The sequence below is a fragment of the Pteropus alecto genome, unplaced genomic scaffold (genome assembly GCF_000325575.1).
Source record: "Pteropus alecto unplaced genomic scaffold, ASM32557v1 scaffold233, whole genome shotgun sequence".
In the NCBI taxonomy this organism is placed as follows: Eukaryota; Metazoa; Chordata; class Mammalia; order Chiroptera; family Pteropodidae; genus Pteropus; species Pteropus alecto.
The window spans coordinates 1440844-1459691 of NW_006434367.1; the positions used below are offsets into that span (position 1 = coordinate 1440844).

The 18848-nt window shown below is 36.2% G+C and overlaps 1 protein-coding gene and 1 pseudogene across 1 annotated transcript; one reads left to right on the forward strand and one right to left on the reverse strand.

The window, feature by feature from the left end:
- Window positions 1-1073: 1073 nt before the first annotated feature.
- Window positions 1074-18483, reverse strand: PSMG2 (proteasome assembly chaperone 2). Its single transcript, XM_006909216.3, has 7 exons — window positions 18313-18483; window positions 16526-16697; window positions 13010-13068; window positions 10067-10185; window positions 9005-9178; window positions 2189-2309; window positions 1074-1385 (listed from the first exon to the last, which is right to left on the reverse strand). The coding sequence occupies exons 1-7, from the start codon at window positions 18367-18369 to the stop codon at window positions 1293-1295; spliced, it is 795 nt and encodes a 264-aa protein (XP_006909278.1). The 5' UTR covers window positions 18370-18483; the 3' UTR covers window positions 1074-1292.
- On the forward strand, window positions 13115-16516 carry LOC112477612 (annotated as a pseudogene).
- Window positions 18484-18848: the final 365 nt, after the last annotated feature.

Sequence of the window (18848 nt, forward strand, 5' to 3'; positions counted from 1 at the left end):
GGTTAAAGAAGCTGTGGCACATATATGCAATGGAATATTACTCAGCCATAAAAAGAGTGAAATACTGCCATTTGCGACAACATGGATGGACCTCGAGATAATTGTGCTAAGCAAAATAATCCAGACAGAAAAAGTAGAAAATCACATGATATCACTTATACATGGGATATAAACTTAAAAGCAACAAATTATCAGGACAAATAGAGACTCATGGATATGGACTATAGACTAGTGGTTACTAGCGGAGTGGGGGAGGAGTGGGAGGTAGACGGGGTAAAAGAGGTCAAATATAGGAGGATGGGGGAGGGTGAAGTGAATAAGGGGATCAAATATATGTTAGCTGAAGGAAACTGGACTTTGGGTGGTAAACACACAATAGAAAATACAGATGTCAAATGATATACATTTGAAAATTATATAATTGTATTAACCACTATTACCCCAATAAACTTAATTAAAATTAAAAAAGGAACCCAGAATGATTTATATATAAGAAACCACTTATTAAGTACTATGGAGTAAGGTGTAGCCCTTAATTTATAAGTATTTGTTTTACAGATGAGAAAGCCAAGGCACGGATATAACACAGCCAAATAGCAGATATATAAGATCATGTATAAAAAGTGACTGGTATGTAACAGGCATTCAAAAATGAAAACAACTTTTATTGTCTTTTCTTCTAAATATTTTTTGAGGTGGAGGAATTACTCTGAATTATTGTATTGGGCCTAATGTAATCACAGGGTCCTTATAAGTGAAAGAGGGAGAGAGACTTCAAGATGCTACGTTGTTGGCTTTAAGATGGAGGAAGGGGTCATTAGCCAGAGTGTTGCAACTCCTAGAAGCTGCAAAGGGGTAGGAAACAGAGTCACTCCTGGAGCCTCTAGAGAAAATACAGCCCTGTAAACACTTTGATTTAGTGGGACCTATTTTTGTACTCTGACTTCTAGAATTGTAAGATAATAAATTTGTGTTGTTTTAAGCCACTAAGTTTGTGGTTATTTGTTATAGCAGAAATAGGAAAGTAATACAGAACTCTGAGTCAAAAAAATAAAAAGATGTATTTCACAAAATTATTTAGGAAATATTTTATTGTACAAAATTTACATTTGTTGCATATGATGAAAGCATGGCAAAAACAACCTGTGTTAATCTATTTTTCCTTGAGATTCTCAGTGAAAAGTAAAGATTTATTTTCTAATATATTAGATAATACAACTTTTTATACAGTTGTTTAACAGTTGTGTTGGCAATAAGTATTTTGGGACATTAGGTATAAAACTGAAAACAGATCAAAAAAGTGCAGGGGGAAGACCACTGCCAAAGAGTAATCTCCAAGAACTTGGTATTTTCCAAGGCAAGGTAGATGCTGTGGGGTCTTCACACTGTAAGTGAAGAACAATACATTTTAATTCTTCTGCTTTGCCACCAAATCGCCTTTTAACATTTAAGTATTACAAAATTCTCCCTTCTCTAGCTTTTTAATTCATTTTGGTTTTGATACTTTTAGCTGTTTTTTTTTTTGGTAAGGAAAAGCAAAGTAGTAAATTTCTATGTCTTTATGTCAACTTAAGATAAATTTCTTCAAGTTCCAAATCATAAAGATATGTCAGAAAGGCTGTAGATTCCATCAAATAAAATCAAATTGAAAAGGAACAGGTTTTTTTTGTGTGGGTGTGATTCGGCAAAAGCACAAATTAAAAAGACAGTTACCTACCATATAAAGCTGCCTTATGGTACTTCTGTTATGCCTAAAAACTAACTGATTTCCCTAGGTGTGATGCTCTTATTTCATAATAGAGAGAAATACTTTAATTATATCCATATTCAATAGCTACAGTATAGCTCACATAGCAATACCTTTTGTTTCCTAAAAAAAAATCCTGAATTCCAAAAAGAACTTATTTATTCTTATAATAAGCTGTTTGGCATAAATGCAACTTAAACAATAAATACAATGAAATACTTAAGATTTTTCCTTTTTGGAAAATCAGCCTTATAACAAATGTAGACAATAGGTTGGTTAATTGCCCTCTTTTCAAAAGTTCGGCTAAACTAAATTTTACTTAAAGATATATTATATTTAACATGAACTTTTACTTATTTGGTCTACTTACATAGTACATAAATGCAAGTTTATGAGTACATAACCAGAGAAATCAGAGGATTAAGCTGTAGGAATACTTACATGCGGTTTGATAATTTGAAGCCATTCATTAAGATACTCAACCAGACCTAATGCATCTGGGATATTGTCTCCTTCTGAAACAAATTTCAGCAGAACCGCCACTGGGATTTCTTTAGAACAGCTACAACAAATATAAAAAATAGTGAAGTATTCTACTTATAGCGGCTGCAGATTCCAGTGTGTCTGTTTTTATAGCTAAGATAATCTGCCAGGCTTTAGGCAAGATCACTTATTTTCCTTTGCCCCAGATATTTTCTTCTGTTTGTGGGAACAGGACTAGAAGCCACGTAATGCTCATCTTGGACATATGCAAGTTTATGCCTCACACCAAGGCTGCATGAAAAACCATCCCCTCTATCCTTGGCTACAGGACATGAGATATGTTCTGATCTCCTACTAAAATCTACTATAGAAGACAGTGATTTTTCAGACATACCACAGCAAAGAGACTGAAAGATTAATACCTCGTTATTAATAGTCTAAAACAGTGGGGAAAAAACTATGGCATAAAGAGAAAATAACTACTTCTTACTATTGAGTGACTATGTGCTTAAGCAATGCCTGCATATTTTGATTCAATCACTACAATCCTTGAGGAAGTTATAATTATCTCCATTTCATAAACGAGTATTTGGAATAATGGGAACAACCTGGATTCAAACTCTAGCTTTGTCACTTAGCAGATATGTTGGGCAAGTTAATCAGGGCTTTACTGTCCTCATCTGTAAAAGGATCACAACGGAACCTACCTCGCAGATCAGTGTGAGGTTTAAAGGAGGTAATGAAGGCTGTGCTTAAAACAGTGTCCAATACAATGCCCATAATTAATGTGTTAGCAATTAATCATGGGGTAACTGAGGTTTAAAGGGACTGAAATGTAGTTAACATGCTCAAAGTTCTATATCTAGGAAGTGGCAGAGGTGGAACTCAAACCTAGGTCTTTCTGTCTCTATAACACAGTCTCTTGTTTTGCTAGAGATGTTTCAAGCTAGTGATGAGATGGATATACCAATGCAAAAATGCTTCCTATTTGCCAACAAAAGCAAAAATTGTTTCTAACACCCTAAAACCAAGAACTCTGAGAAAAATGTTAATGCCAAAATATGAGAGCACATGACTGACAGAGAGCAACAGAAATAAAGGTGAGTTGAGTTCCTAAGCTGGGTATGAGATGTGGAAGAGATTCTGACATGTGGGTTCAGAAGTCTCAGATGTACCCAGAGAGCCTACTGCAGCATCTCAGTCTCTAAAAATTAGAAATTGGAAGTTGTTGGTACTAATCATACCATCTCAGTACATAGTTCTGAAATATCTTAGGGACACTCTAGCTCTGTATGGAAGCACTGTGAGCTGTGATGGCTCAGAAGATTCTAGTTCCTAAACACTCATGCTATCTATGTATAACAGCTTTAGAAATGGCTCCTGCCTAGAGAAGGCTAGGCACTCTGGCAGTGCCTTCATTTTAAAGGCAGTAGCTTGAAAAGCACTGGTGTATGGTCTTGAACTTACAGTGCCTCTACTACTTTGCAACATAAAGAGTAGAATAATAGTTTTAATACCATCCTCTGGTCCTCTCTAAAAAAAAAAAAAAAAATAGGTGGAGAATGATTAATTTTTGTGACATTAAAGTCTGACATATGAGATATAGCCATTATTAAATTACCAAAGTACTTCTATTCCAATTAAATATAACGGATCTCAGGTGAGCCACACCACTGTCACCATTTTTATTAGAGCAACTAGTATCTTTTTCAGAGATCAGAGTATACATTTGTTCTGATAGTGGGAAGGCAAAATATGTGTATATTACAAAAAAATTTAGCAAATAATCATGATATGCATTGAGGAAGAAAAAGAGTTCAAAACTATATAAGCTATAAGTTTTGTGGGTTTTTTTTGCAATTTCAAAAACTTTCTTGCAATGAATGTATAATTACACTGAATGTTAAACATGGGTTTGGTTACAAATGAGTGAAAGATTTGTGTTAGAAAATTAAATAAAATCGATTTTGTGAGAAACATTGTCAAGTAGGATGAACTCTAAAGTGACAAATGTTTTGCTGTATCTTGGAGATAGGTATATTTAATTCAACTATATTTTAAAGAAGTTGAAAACAGATTAAAAACTTATTAGTGGTAGTTATTTCTGGGTGCTAGAACTGAGTATTTTAAATATTGTTTGAGTAGTCTATATTTTCTAAATGTTCTATGAGTATGTCTAACTTTGATAATATTTTTGGTTATTATTGTTAACTTTTAAAATATTTTGTTAATGTTGCTAAGTTGACAGCTACCCAGTTGTTGTTTATCTGGCCTCACAGAGTTTCACCCTACACGTGTGTGGCTTAAAATTCAGATCCTCAGAGCTCTTCTTCTGAGTAGCTTCCTCCTCTCTGGTTCTCTGCCTTGCACTTTCTAGTTATCTCAGCCTTCACGAACTCTGATCTGGTATTTCCTCAACTCAGCAAGACTGCAGCTTTCTATCTGGGTTCCCTCCCCATCCCTGTGTTGTAGTCTGGAAAGTATCTCCAAGCAAAAAGTTGGGGCAATTGTAGGACTTTATTTGCCTTCTCTCAAAGAACCACACTTGTGTGCTACTTGTTGTCCCATGCCTGTAAAACAGCTGTTTCATTAATTCTGTCCAGTTTCTAGTTGTTTACAGCAGGAGGGCAAGTCTGATATCAGTATTCTGACATGGCAAGAAACAAAAGTATGAGACTGATTTGTAAAAAATAAGAAGTCAGTCTGAAAGGGTAGAGTGCAATGGGAGTACAAAGAGAGGGAGTAAATTCCTTATGTAGAAGAGAGACACAGCAAGGACACACAAGAAATGATGTGTCATTAGAGTCTTGTGAACTGGGTAGGTTTTTGCAAGGGGAAAAAAGAAAAGTAGAAGGAATAAGCAAGGAAGAATAAGACAGCTTTTAGGAAATTGTGAATGCAGTAGTTCAGCTGGAGTAGAGTACAAGGTGGATAGAAAACAAGGAATGAGCCAGGCAAGGAGACCATGGAGGGCCTTGTATGGCATATTAAGGAGCACGAACCAGATTATGCAAAAAAGCAAGTAAAACTGCTGATGGATTTTACTCAGAGAGTGTTATGATCAGTTTTACATTTTAGAAAGTTAATTCTAGCAACACCGATAAGATGGATCAGAGTGGGTCAGAATGGAGGTGGCATGGGAATCAAGAGACCTTGACAGTAGTTGCTATAAACTGTGTCCCTCTAAAGCTCTGTTGAGGCCCTAACCCAAATGTGATGGTAGATAGTATGTTCAAGAGGTAATTAGGTTAAATTAGGTTATAAGGGTAAGGCCCTAACCCAACAGGACTGTGGACTTATAAGAAGAAGAAGAGAGACCTCCCCACCAACTCTCTCTCTGCCACGTGATGATACAGCCAGAAGGTGGCCATCTGCAAGCCAGGAAAAGAGCCCTCACCAGAACCCAACCATGCCAGCACCCTGATCTTGGACTTCTAGACTCCCAGAACTGTGAAGAAATATAAATTTCTGTTAAGCTCCCCGCAGTCTATATTATGGCTGCCTGAGCAGACTAATACAGCAGTCTAGGCCACAAATGATGTGGCCTGAATGAAGCAAGAGAGATTCAAAGCTGGTGGTTAGCAGGGCAGGTGCAGAGAATGATTAGGTAGCCAGAGGTTCCAGGCTGTGGTAAAAGAACAGTTTAGGTTATATATATTATGGGGAATCAGCTAGGCTGGAAAAAAAGTAATAACACAAATGAGGGATGGACTATGAAAAAAAAAGGAAGTTGAAGGAAATGATGCTTTTAATAAGAATAGAGTAGGTTTTAAGGGAAAAGAGAAAGCGAAATGACATGTAAGTATAGCCAGAGATGGACAAAACAATTACTACTGGGAAAATGAGTTGAAATGCCTGTATCATTTCTGACAAAGTCTTAAATATTTTCAGAAAGAAAGCAGAGGCATAAGTAATTACAAATAACAAAGAATAGGTTCAACTTTTAGACAAAGAATAAAGCTTATTGGGAAGAACAGGATCATGGGTTAAACCCTATAGTGAAATGGTTAAAAGTACAGGATTTGGGGCCAGATGCCTATGTTTGAATCCTAGTTCTGCCACTTACCACCCATATGACTTTTAGCAGTTATTGAACCTTCAATTATCTTATTTACAACACGTGGTTAATACCGGTGCATACCTATATGATTATTATGAAAATTAAATAACTTAATACACGTAAGGTGCACAGAACAGTACCAGGCACGTACTTTGCTATTACCTCGACTATTATATTACTGTTACTACTACCATGACTTCAGGTCATGCAGAAGTTATAACACAGATTTTAAAGCAAGCAAACCAGTCATTCTATTTTTTAATGCTAAGTTTATACTCCTGAAATTGTTATGTACAGAGGCAGATTTATTAGCTGAGTCTGAGCAGATTTATTGGTAGTAGGGACATATTTTTCCTAGGGTTAGTTCTGACCGACTCTCTAAACCTATTGCAGAGGGATGTCCCTCATCTCTCTTCATGGGAGAACAAAGAGTAGATTATATGTGCTTGAGAAGAAGCAGAAGCCACCCTCTAAAAGCTCCCTCCCTCCTTTTCACACTACTGGCTCTGTCTTCCATGAACTTATCAGGCACATCAATTCCCAGTAAGGAGGAAGACTCAGGGGGAGTTAAAGCATACAGCAAGGCCTACTGGTTAGCACTGAACTTAACTTCAGTCTTATGAAACAGAAGACTACAGGATAAGGCAGGTAAAAACAGAGATAGTGTAAGTGTGTACTGGGCATGGACATAAATCAATTTATAAAAAGATGGGCTAAAAGAAAAAAGATCTCTCTCTAGTTTCTATCTTTACTTTCGGTTACCTTTGAAATGTTCAGGATTCCTAAAGACTAATTAAGAGTGACTGTAGAGGATTTAAAAGACAAATGCATAAAAATAATTATAAATCTGTTATTGGGCACAAAATGTTTAAAGATGTAACTTGTGATGACAGTATATAATGAGTAGGAAGAACAGTGTGTATAGGAGTAGTTTTTGTATGCAACTGAAGTTGTGAGTATCAATTCAAATTAGATTCTTATAACTTTAGGATATTATATGAAATCCGCATAGTAACAACAAAGCAAGCATCTACAGATTGTACTCAAAAGGATATGTGAAGAGAATCAAAACATGTCACTACAAAAAATCAACTAAGCACAAAAGAAGGCATTAATGGAGGAAATGAAGAACAAAAAAGCTATATTACATATAAAAAACAAATAGGAAAATGACAGAAATCTTTATCAGTAATTACTTTTAATGAAAATAGATTAAACTCTCCAACCAAAAGACAGAGATTGGCAGAATGGATAAAAACACATATTCAACTATGTGTTCTCTACGAGAGATTCACTTAAGATTTACGGACAGTTTGAAAGTGAAAAATGGAACAAGATATTCTACGAAAATGGTAACCATAAGACAGCAGAATAGCTATACTAATATCAGACAAAATAGAATTTCCAGTCAAAAACTGTTAGAAGAGACAAAGCAGTCCATTTTACATTGATAAAAGGGTCACTTGAGAAGATGTAACAAATATAAACATGTATAAAACAAGAGCCCCCAAATACGTGAAGCAAATACTGACAGGACAGATGGGAGAAACAGACAGTGCTACAGTAGTAGTTGAAGACGTCAATACTTCATATTCAATAATGGATAGAACAAACAGAAGATTAGTAAGGAAACAGATGACTTGAACAATATTATACATCAATTAGACCTAAAAGACATATACAGAACACTCCACTCAAGAAAGGCATTTTTCTCAATTGCACATGGAACATTCTCCAGGATAGACCATTTGTTAAGGCACAAACAAGAACTGACATATTTAAAAGACTGAACTCATACAAAGTGTCTTTTCCATCACAAATGAATGACAATAGAAATCAACAACAGAAGAAAAACTGGAAAATTCACAAATATGCGGAAATTAAACAACACATTCTTAAACAATCAATGGGTCAAATAAGAAATCACAAGGGAAATTAGAAAATACTTAACAGATGAATGAAAATGAAAACACAACAAACTTAAAGGATATAGCAAAAGCTGTGCTAAGAGGGAAACTTATAGTAATTAAAGGCATATATTAAAAAAGAAGAAATTTCTCAAATCAATAACCCAAGTTTCCATCTTAGGAACCAGAAATAGAAGAGCAAATGAAATCCAAAGCTAGCAGAAGTAGGAAAATAATGAAGATTAATTAGAGTGGAGATAAATAAAACAAAGAACAGAAAAATAACAGAACAATCAATAAAACCAAGAGCTGTTTATTTGAAAAGATCAACAAAATTGACAAATGTTTAGCAAAACTGAGAAATAAAAAAACAAAAGCGAGGACATTACTACTGTTTGTATAGAAATAAAATAGGACTTTTATTTAATGAATACAGATTTCCTATATAGAATAATGACAATGTTCTGAAAGTGGTGATGGGTACACAACACTATGACTGTATTTCACAACACTTAATTGTAATCTTAAAAATGGTTAATTCAATGTTATGTATATTTTACCAAAACTAAAACAAAAAAAGATGATAGAGAGTCATAGAACAAGTATCAGGATCCCTAACATGCTATGCATATTAAAGCATTAAATATGGCTTTTCAGGAACCTATTCCACAATCAAAGTCCAATCTTTCCCCTGAATGTTCCTATTTTACATTTTCAAAATTCCAATAAGTAATCCAACACACTCTCCAATTATCTTATTTTTAAAAAAGGTGGGGAACAAATGAACAAACAGGCAAACAAACTCACCCTTCATCATAGAGTGTTTTTGTGATACCTCCTCCTGGAATACGAATACAGAACTCAGAATCGTGTGTTTCAGGAATGCATTGGCTTTTTTCCATCTCTTCCCAGTTAAGGCTCTTTATTTTATTTTGGACACTTTTTTGCATGGAAGGTGTAAGAAGGTACCTGAAAGGAGTACTAGAAACGATTATAGAATTAACTTTCTAAAAATTCACAAATATGAATATTAGGCAAAAATCAGTTATTTTAGCAAAAATTATCTTGTTCTCCATATGTTTTGCTGCCCAAGGCAAAACACAAGTTTCAGCAGTCTAAGGAAGAATAACAAGTAAAAATACTGCTCTGACTTGCTATTTACATACTTAGGAGAGAGGGTAAAGAAATAGGAAACCTTAAACTAAGGCAAGGCCATCATGAAGATAAATCTATTTCCCATAGCTATGCTCCCTTTCTGGCTATGAAGCCTATTTGGGATTCCTAAGAATTAGTCCAGTTTTGAAAGGTTACTCTTGGCTGACACTTTTCATGATTTTCTAGGCGCATAAATGATAATGCAATAAAACAGATTACATTTCTATCTTTTGGATACTTTGTCAAATTTTTAAGAATTCAGTCTGACATGCTTGGGAGCTATACTTAAAGGCAACTAGATTTCTGCAAATACAAATGGTTGAATATATGGAAATAAAATAAATAGAAGTTATCAATCCAATCTTTTGAAAATTACCAATAAAACTTAGGTACCCTTCCTCCTCTTTTTCTTCATCAGCTGAGCTCTGTGATGTTCTCAAGCACATGATGTCAAATAATCAAAGTACAGTTCCAGAACCATCTTTATCTTTACACTAAAGCTTCCCTTGTACCCTAACTATAGTACCAAAAGGATTTACCTAACTGTGCTCCCTTCCTAGCTACTGTTTTTTTTGCCTTCCTCTTTCTAAATTCCAGGAAGGAGAGGTAAGGATATACATGGCTTTTAAAACTTATTTTAACTTTTTAATAGATAAGTCATTATAACAATGTATAAATCATAACAAAAATATTTTTTCAAAGGCAAAAACATACCTACGAAGCTGCAGATCGTTACGGTGATATGAATGACTGCTCGAAAGAACAATAACTTTGGCGCAGTTACTACTTTTCACCCAGGAAAGCAGTTTTTCACAGAATGGCTTCGATTTATACTTTGTATATATTGAAAGAATAAAAAAAAATCTGAAAGTTAGATCTTAGAGCATAACGAGAATATCTTATGTAATATTTTATCAACTTTATGTGATGATATATATTTACATAAACTAAGAATTTTTAGATCCACTTACTGTCCTCAAACTGAAGGTGGAAAATGAAAAGCAATAAATTACGTATCATATCTTTACAATTAAGAAGTAAACTAATAGTGAGGAATCTAGATTTTAAAAAATTCTATTCTAACAAAGGAAAATTTCCCAGTTCTCTAATTAATCTATTGTTACTTAAAAACTACCACATGGCCATTTATGAGATGTTCTTGCCAGAAATTCCTGACCTGAATCTGATCTTGAGAAAACAATCAGGTGAATCCAGAATGCCAAACACCTGGCCTCACTTTCTCAAAGGAGTCAATATTGTGAAGACTAGAAAGGAGGGCAAGTTCTACACTGGATACCAACTAAAAGGGGGTAATAGCCAAGTGCAACTTGTGAACTTTAAGTGGATCCAGAATTGAAGGATATTTTAAAGACAACAGGGAAATTTGAATATGTTAGATGATACTACTGAATAATTCCTTAAATGCTGATTTCCTTAGGTGTGGTAATGGTGTTGTGGTTGTGAAGATTATCCTTGTTCTTGAAAGATATGTGCTGAAGTATCTGGGGTTAAATATGGATTGTCTGGCAGAACAAAATTGCACGTACAGGCAAACAGAGAGAGAGAATCAAGCAGGTGTAGCAAGATGTTAACAACTGATTAAATCTGAAATGTAGGTTATAAAATTTTGGGGGGAAACACTTTATGGAACCTTTTAACAGACTGTTAATAAATTATTCGATAAAATTTTAAATGCAGATAACGGCTAACTTTTAAAAACAGGAGGGCAGCATAGTAAAATGGTTAAGACAGACTCTGGAGTCAGGCTGTCTGGACTAGAATGCTGGCTTTACCTCCCACAGACTATGTCTCAGACAAATTGCTTAACCTTTCAGTGTATGTTTTCTCATTTGTAAAATGAGGATAATGTTAGCACCTGCCTCAGAGGATTACTGTGAGAATTAAGTAGAGTAATATACATTAAGTACTTAGAACAGTATTGGTGCAAAGAATCAATGCTCAATAAATGTTTGTTACTCTGAAATCACTCTATTTCCATCTACCAAAAGTTTTATTTAGGAGTGTTTGAACTTTCTATCTCAATATCTCACACTGATATTGATATGAACAAAAAAGTAAACCAAAAAGCCACAAAGCACAATGTAAAAATGTTAGCAACTTTTATTGCAAGATCTCTGGGTATGACATTAACTAAAGAAAGTAAGGAGTGATTCCAATATACTAAAATAATCACAACACTACTCACGATAGCCTCAAATTGGAAAAAATGAAATACTCTATCAACAGTACAATCAATAAATTATGGTTTATACAATAGAATCCCATAGAAGTGAGAATAAACAAACTACTTCTACTTGCAAGGACATAAATGAATCTCACAAATAGAATGTCAAGGAAGACAGACATAAAGAAGTGCATGCCTTAAGTGTCCATTCATATAACAATATAATGACTAGGGTGGGGCATGGTGGAGGGCCTCTGGAATGTTGATAAATTTCTGACCTGAACAGACCATACCTTAATCCACTCAACAAACATTTATTGAGAGCTTCTCTATATGCAAAGCGCTATTCTAGAAGCTGGGGATATAAGAGTGAATGACACATCATCATTTCTCTCAGGAAACACTTACTTTCTATTAGAAGTAAATAGTAAACACATATATGACACGCCAGGTAGTAACAATGAGTTGTGAAGAAAACTAGCACAGGATTAAGATGATAGCAAGGGAGGTCAGGGAAGGCCTTTTTGATGAGGTAACCTTTAAGCGAAGACTAAGGGAAAAGTATTCCAGGCAAAGAAATTAATGTAAAGACTCTGAGATAGGAGTGAGCTTAATCTGTTTGAATAGCAGAGGGAGGCCAGTGTGGCTGAAGCAGGGTAAGCTAAAGGGAGAAACAGGCAATGAGCACACAGAAATGGCTGGAGGTTAGATAAGGTAGAGCAGCTGTCCAATAGAATTCTGCAATAATAGAAATGCTTTTTATGGCAAGCGCTTGCCAAATATGGCTGTGGAGAACTTGAAATGTGGCTAGAATGATGGAGGAACTGAATTTTAAATTTTATTTACTTTTAATTAATTAATTAAAATTTAAATAGCTACACATGGCTAGTGGCTACCTATCAGTGCAGATATAGAGTCTGATAGGCCATGGTAAGGACTGTGAATTCACTTTGAGTGAGATGGGAAGCCACTGGAGGGTTTTAAGAGAGAAGTGATGCACTTTGATTTAGGTTTAAACGATTATTGGTGGTGTTGTTCGCAGACTATTACGTATTTGTGGGGAGTGGGGTGCCAAGAGTAGAATTGGGCGAAAGAGTCAACCGTGGTACAATGGAAGCAGTGGAAGAAGAAAGAAGCTGGATGCAGAATATATTTTTATACATAATTTATATCTAGGTGCCACTGGTTGAAATGTAATACAAATAAACCTATAATATTTACATGCTTAAATTTTTTCAGCAATGCTACCTTAATCAGGAATATATAAGACCCAAGCAATATGTCCCACTTTCTTTCAATATAATCATGAAATTTTATGAGACTATTTCACTATAGAATCAGACCTTTCTTAACAATACATACAATGAAAAGAACGGAAATGATTATTGAATCTTAATTCTTAATGATGCTTTGTATTTTCTCATTATATTTTACTTTAATAAAAATAAAAAAGGCAAATATAACATACTAACTTTAATAAAAATGGATCTTAACTGAAGAGCCACTAGCTTCTTTGAAGGCAAAGAATACACTGCAAATACAAGAAAACAAAATCATACAATAGTTAAAATGGAGTTACAGGAAAAAAATTAACATAAAAATTAAAATTGAATTATAAAAACTTTGTGTCTAAATATTTTTAATAATTAAAATATAGAACATATGCACTATATCATTGGGTTAAAGTAAAACATTTTAGAAGTACGTCAAAATGTACCTGTGGGCTTTACTCTATAGAATACATTCATTTCTAGAAAGTTAACTGTAAGAAAATATCAAAAAAATTTTTTTCTGACTTTAATTATAAAACCAGAGAAGTTTCCCCTTGGAACTTACAGGCTTTACGACAAATAAAATCATTAAGAATGTTTTGGTTTTCTGATCTGCCATCTGTGGTGGAACTGTCACCAAAATGCAGACTTTTGTGAAAACTCTTAAGGAGAAGACTACCACTCTCAAGACTGAACCCTCGAATACAAAAGAAAATATAAAGGCCAAGATCCAGGATAAGGAAGGAATTCCTCCTGATCAGCAAAGGCTGCTCTTTGCTGGCAAGCAACTGGAAGATGGATATACTCTGTCTGACTACAATATTCAAAAGGAGTCCACTCTTAATCTTGTGTTGAGACTTCTTCTTGGTGCTAAGAAAAGGAAGAAGAAATCTTATACCACTCCTAAGAAGAATAAGCTTAAGAGAAAGAAGGTTAAGCTGGCTGTCCTGAAATACTATAAGGTGGGTGAGAATGGCAAAATCAGTCGCCTTTGTCGGGAATGCCCTTCAGATGAATGCAGTGCTGGAGTTTTTATGGCCAGCCACTTTGACAGACACATTAATGTGGCACATGTTGTATGACCTATTGCTTCAATAAACTGGAAGACAATTAATTGTATATGGGTTAATAAAAGACATGAACTAACAACAACAACAAAAAAGAATGTTTTGGTTTCTGATATTCTCCCCTCTTTAGAGATCAGCAACACTCATTGGGGTTAACAGAAGAATAAAATGTAGAATGTGAGCCATATAATACAATCCCTGGAGTAGGTACATTTATGTTCTTTAGGAGTTTGTGAAAGACCTGAAATAACATGAAATTTTTTCTGTAAATCAATGTATGTGTATTTTTTTCTGGCAAAAGGATCTATAACTTCCAATAGATTCTATAAGGGGCCCAATTTACTGATGCTTAAGATGTCCCTGCCAACTTCACCTCTAAGAATGAGAAGCTCTGATATGAACCAAAGACAAAATATAGTCTTTAAGGTCAAATGATTAGGCCACTGTGCTAAGGGGTAAGCTTTTAGTTACTATGAAAAGATTACATTCATTTCTAGAAAGTTAATTTTCCCTAGACTTGGGCAAATCCTTTGGTGGATCGTGTCTCTCATGCTATAGGTCTTTAGCGGATTGTCGTCTTGAACTGGTGTGGTATGATTGGGGGCTATGCTGCATTAGCAAGTCTAGTAACCACCAGGTATGTTCAGGGCAAAGGAGGCTAGAGTATGAAGTTTAGGAATTAAAGAAAAAGGCATAAATTTAGGGAAATGGGACAAAGGCATAGGCCACTCAGGCCTCTAATCTATCTCTGACATATAGTGCAATGCAACAGATGTACTGAGGAGGGAAAAGCTAAGCTTTAAAACGTAAGCTATACTACTTTCTATAATAGCAATACTCATGTTCTCCATCAGTGTATCACACAGTTCTTTTTGTTGTTAAGATCCTGTTTCCAACACCTTTTTCTTCTGATGAGATAGATATGAAAGCAACATCACCTTTCATGTATTCTGGCTAAAAATATTTAGTTTTTATCTAACACAGTTGCAGAAAATACAGAGACTAGAGGAACAAGCCAAATGACATAAGGAGTAATCAAACAAATGTAGAAGGCAGGACATTCTATAGAATAATGGGTCCAGTTTTTTAACAAATCAGTTTCATGAAGAAGGGAAAAAAAAAAAGAGTAAAAGAGAATACAAAGGCACAAATTCAGATGTCCTATGGATCCTGGTTTGGACATTTTAAAAGACATTTTGGAGTAAATTGGGCCAATATGAATGTGGATAGGGTATAGAAAGTTATTAAGAAACTGTATCGCTAATTTTTTTAAATTTGATGGTATTTTAGCTATATAAGAAAATGTTCTTAAATAATAAGAGATACGTACACGTACTTACATGTTTGGGGGTGGAGTGTCATGAAGTCTATAATTTATTTCAAAATACCTCATCTTAGAAAAGAATAAAATGGATTAAAGAGCTATATCCAACTGACCTGTTGCCAATTAGTGTCAGTGGAAAGCCAGTAGGTCTTCCACCAGACTGAAGGTGTAGTTAGCAGGTGGTATGATGCTTAGGAGGCAGGTCTTGGGGCCTGAGTGCCTTGATTAGAAGCTAAGTTACACCAATCATTAATCATACGACCTTAACTTTTCTGTGCAATGGGTTCCTTATCTATAAAACTATGGAGTAATTGTGAGGATTAAATGAGTTAATCCATGTAAATGCACACAGTATTCAGCTTATAGGTAAAAATAAATGATAGTTCTCATGAGTGGAAGTATATAAATTCTAGTTCTAACATACAGTCCTTTATCCTTTAAGGCAATAACTGAAATTCTATCTTGTGTTAACAAAGTCATCTTTCCTGCAAGAATTTCAATATCATTTCTTGAAAGTGTATTTCATTATCACAAGCTAATGACATGCTTAATAAAACTGACAAAAAACAAAATGCTTCTTCTTTCAATCCACCAATGGTCTTTCATGCTCCTCCATCAACTCTGACTTTGACCTTAAAATGGTAAAAGACTGAGAGGCCAACAGAGGAACTGGCCATCAAACCAAGTAGCTGGATGCTCCGGTGCTTCCTGATCAACAACTTTTCCCTTCCTCACTCAGTGCAGTGCCACATTATAAACAAACAGCGGTCAGTGCAATATAAACTGTGTTCCCTGATTAAGCCTAATAGTCCAATAAGAAATTATGCATATTTACAGCATGGGAAAAGCCTACACCTATTAATAGCATTAGGCAACTTAATTTCTCCAAGCCTTATCAATACCATATTATTATGGATTCTATAACAATGTGAGAGGGATGACTGAGGCTTAGATGAGGTAGCACGTATTAAATACACAGGACTTAACTCTGTGGAATTCTCTTTTCCACTTTCTCTGGTTTTAGTGATATTTACACACGTCAGTAAGAATACAGACCTGAAAATGAAAGGGGGAAAATAAAACCCATATCAAAAAAAAAAAATTTCAAAATCTATCTAAGGATACAAATACATTCACATCTCTCACAGGAGTTGCCATTTAGAAAAGGCTAAGAACTAAAACTAGCATATAAGCGAATAGGAGAATGTGTCTGAATTCTAAATTCTGCATAAAGCTGGCACTACGTAAATGCTTGTAGAGTCTATTTCTAATGTAAAACACTACTTTATCTTGTAGCAGAATAAAATATGCTGAAGTCTTACATACCTTCAGCATTTATACTGAGTTCTGTTGAATCTTCTTCTGACGTTGCATATGGATTGTTTCCAACCATTGGCACAAGACAATCAGTATAGAAGTAACCAATCTTACACATATTCAGTGTAGAAATAATCAGATCTATTGCAAGTTGGCCAACATTTCCAACGGATACTGCTGGCTGAAATTATTTAAAAAATGTTCATTAAGGCAACAACATTAGCAGCACTTTCAAAGGTTTAGATAGAAGACAATAATCACAGCAGTAATACTGAAAGTTTATGCTCAAGTGCATCACATGTAGTACTGACTCTTTCATTAGTTGCAACTGAGGCATCAGTGGGGGCCTCCTCTACCTTTGAGACTATTGATTTAACACTTACTGAATGCCTACTAGGTGTCAATCATTGCTCTAGGTGCTAGGAATGCTATATAACAAATCAACAAAAGTTCCTGCCTTCATGGAGCTTCCAGTCTAGGAAGGGAATAGTTTACCTGTAATAAAATAAAGAGTAAAATACACAGTGGTAAGTGCTATGGAGAAAAATTAAGGGACTGTGAGTGTGTATGTCTTTGGCTGCAATTTTAAATAGGGTGCAATTTTTAAAAGAATCATTTCAAGTGACAACTATAGACTTGAAAGAGGTAAGGGAGAGACTGACACAATGATGGGAGAAAGGATATTTTGGGTAGTGGGAAAGCAAGTGTAAACGCTGTGAGGTATGAACGAAAGTGATCTCGGGGCTTCTGGTTTTTTTTATTAATGCCTGAATGTTGCAGTGAGCTTATTTTCATAGTAAAAACACCACATACACACTTATCCCTATGACTTCAAATAGTCCAACTGCCAAATCTCTAGCTACAGCTAGAACAATTATCTGAACTCCACAGTCTAATAGATATCTCCACATGCTTACATCACAAGTAATTCACATTCAACATGTACAAAATTAAACTTTTGCCTAAACTTGTCCTAAAATTTTGTATTTCAGGAAAGAACAGCAATTATTGAGCTAATGACCTAAACCAGGACTCTTCCCTTTCCTTCACTAACCACATATAACACATGACCAATTTTCCTTGGTTTTATTATGTTTTTTTAAGATTCCACAAAAAGGTTTTCTTAACAGCCCCTTATTTCCCTTCCCCTCCTAATAGATCCTAAGGTCTTTTTGTATCTTTTAAAAACTTATATCCTAGCATTTATTGTCTTTATTGACTTATGTATTCTTAACTAGACTGTAAAGTCCTTAAGAACAATGACCTAGTCCTAGTCTAATATTGTCATAAAATAGACTGTTTCTCGAAAAAAATTAATTAATACGGACAATTTTAGAAGCGATAAAACCGTGTTAGCTATTGGCAAAAGTTGCTTTTATTACCTTAGCTGTAACTTTCTGGTTAATGACAATGACTTGCTAGCTTAAGAATGGCTCTAAAACTAGTTGAAAAAGATTGTCTAGGATAAAATGTAAACAAAATGTCCCGCATATCACAGGTACAACGTATCGGTAATATCCAAACACATGACGTTGTACAGCCAACAAAGACTACAAACCGGAGAATTAGATACAAGGCCTGGTGACAGCGCCACCAAAAGTTCTATTTGGACCGCCGCCCTCAGAGACAAACCCCCTACATTTTCGGCGCAGGCTGAAAATCTGAAATGGTGAAAAGTGCTCTTTCTGCCAGTCCTGGGTGAGACAGCCCGAGTGGCAGTGGCGGTACCACAGGCGCCGCCGGAGAGACAGCAGCTCGGAGCTGGGCGGGGAAGACTTCGCGAAACGGGGACTCACCATCAGGAAGGTGAAACCCGCGAGGTCGGGGATCGACTCTCCGTAGGGAACAAACATGGTCACACTGAAGTGGGTAAGCGCGGGTCTGACAGGGAGCAGGCGGCGGGGAGCAGAAATCAGCAGCGCACGCCTTGCATGCCCGCGAGTCGCTGGAACACCGCGCGACGCGAGCGGGGCGGGGCCAGGAGGACGGGGTCCTTCGAGGTCCTCGGCGCCGGATGTTGAGGGGCCCGCCGATCCACCTGCCGGTCGGGAGGACAGAAAGGGACCGCGAGGGAGGGCGCGATGGGAGCGGACGGCGCATGCGGAGACGCTCGCAAGACAAAGGCGTTGGGCTGCGTTGAGGTCGCGGCGTGGGGACCCTGCGTGCGGGGCAGCGGCCGTTGGAGATGATCAGGCAGGGCGGGGGACACCACGGAGGCCTGGCTGTCCGCCGCCGTTTGAAGACAACAGTTGGGTGCCACCACAGCTGCAGCCTCGCCCCCTGCCCGGCCTGGGCTTGACGCGGCGCCGCGCCCCCCGGGAGCTGCGCGAGG

Bases quoted from the DNA above. Each gene is read 5' to 3' on its own strand.
- PSMG2 (XM_006909216.3), bottom strand. From the start codon at position 18,369: ATGTTTGTTCCCTACGGAGAGTCGATCCCCGACCTCGCGGGTTTCACC. The intron at 10,186-13,009 runs GTTAGTATGTTA...ATATATACAAAG, and splicing joins TAAGATCCATTTTTATTAAA to TATAAATCGAAGCCATTCTG. The intron at 9,179-10,066 runs GTATGTTTTTGC...AATCGTTTCTAG, and splicing joins AACGATCTGCAGCTTCGTAG to TACTCCTTTCAGGTACCTTC.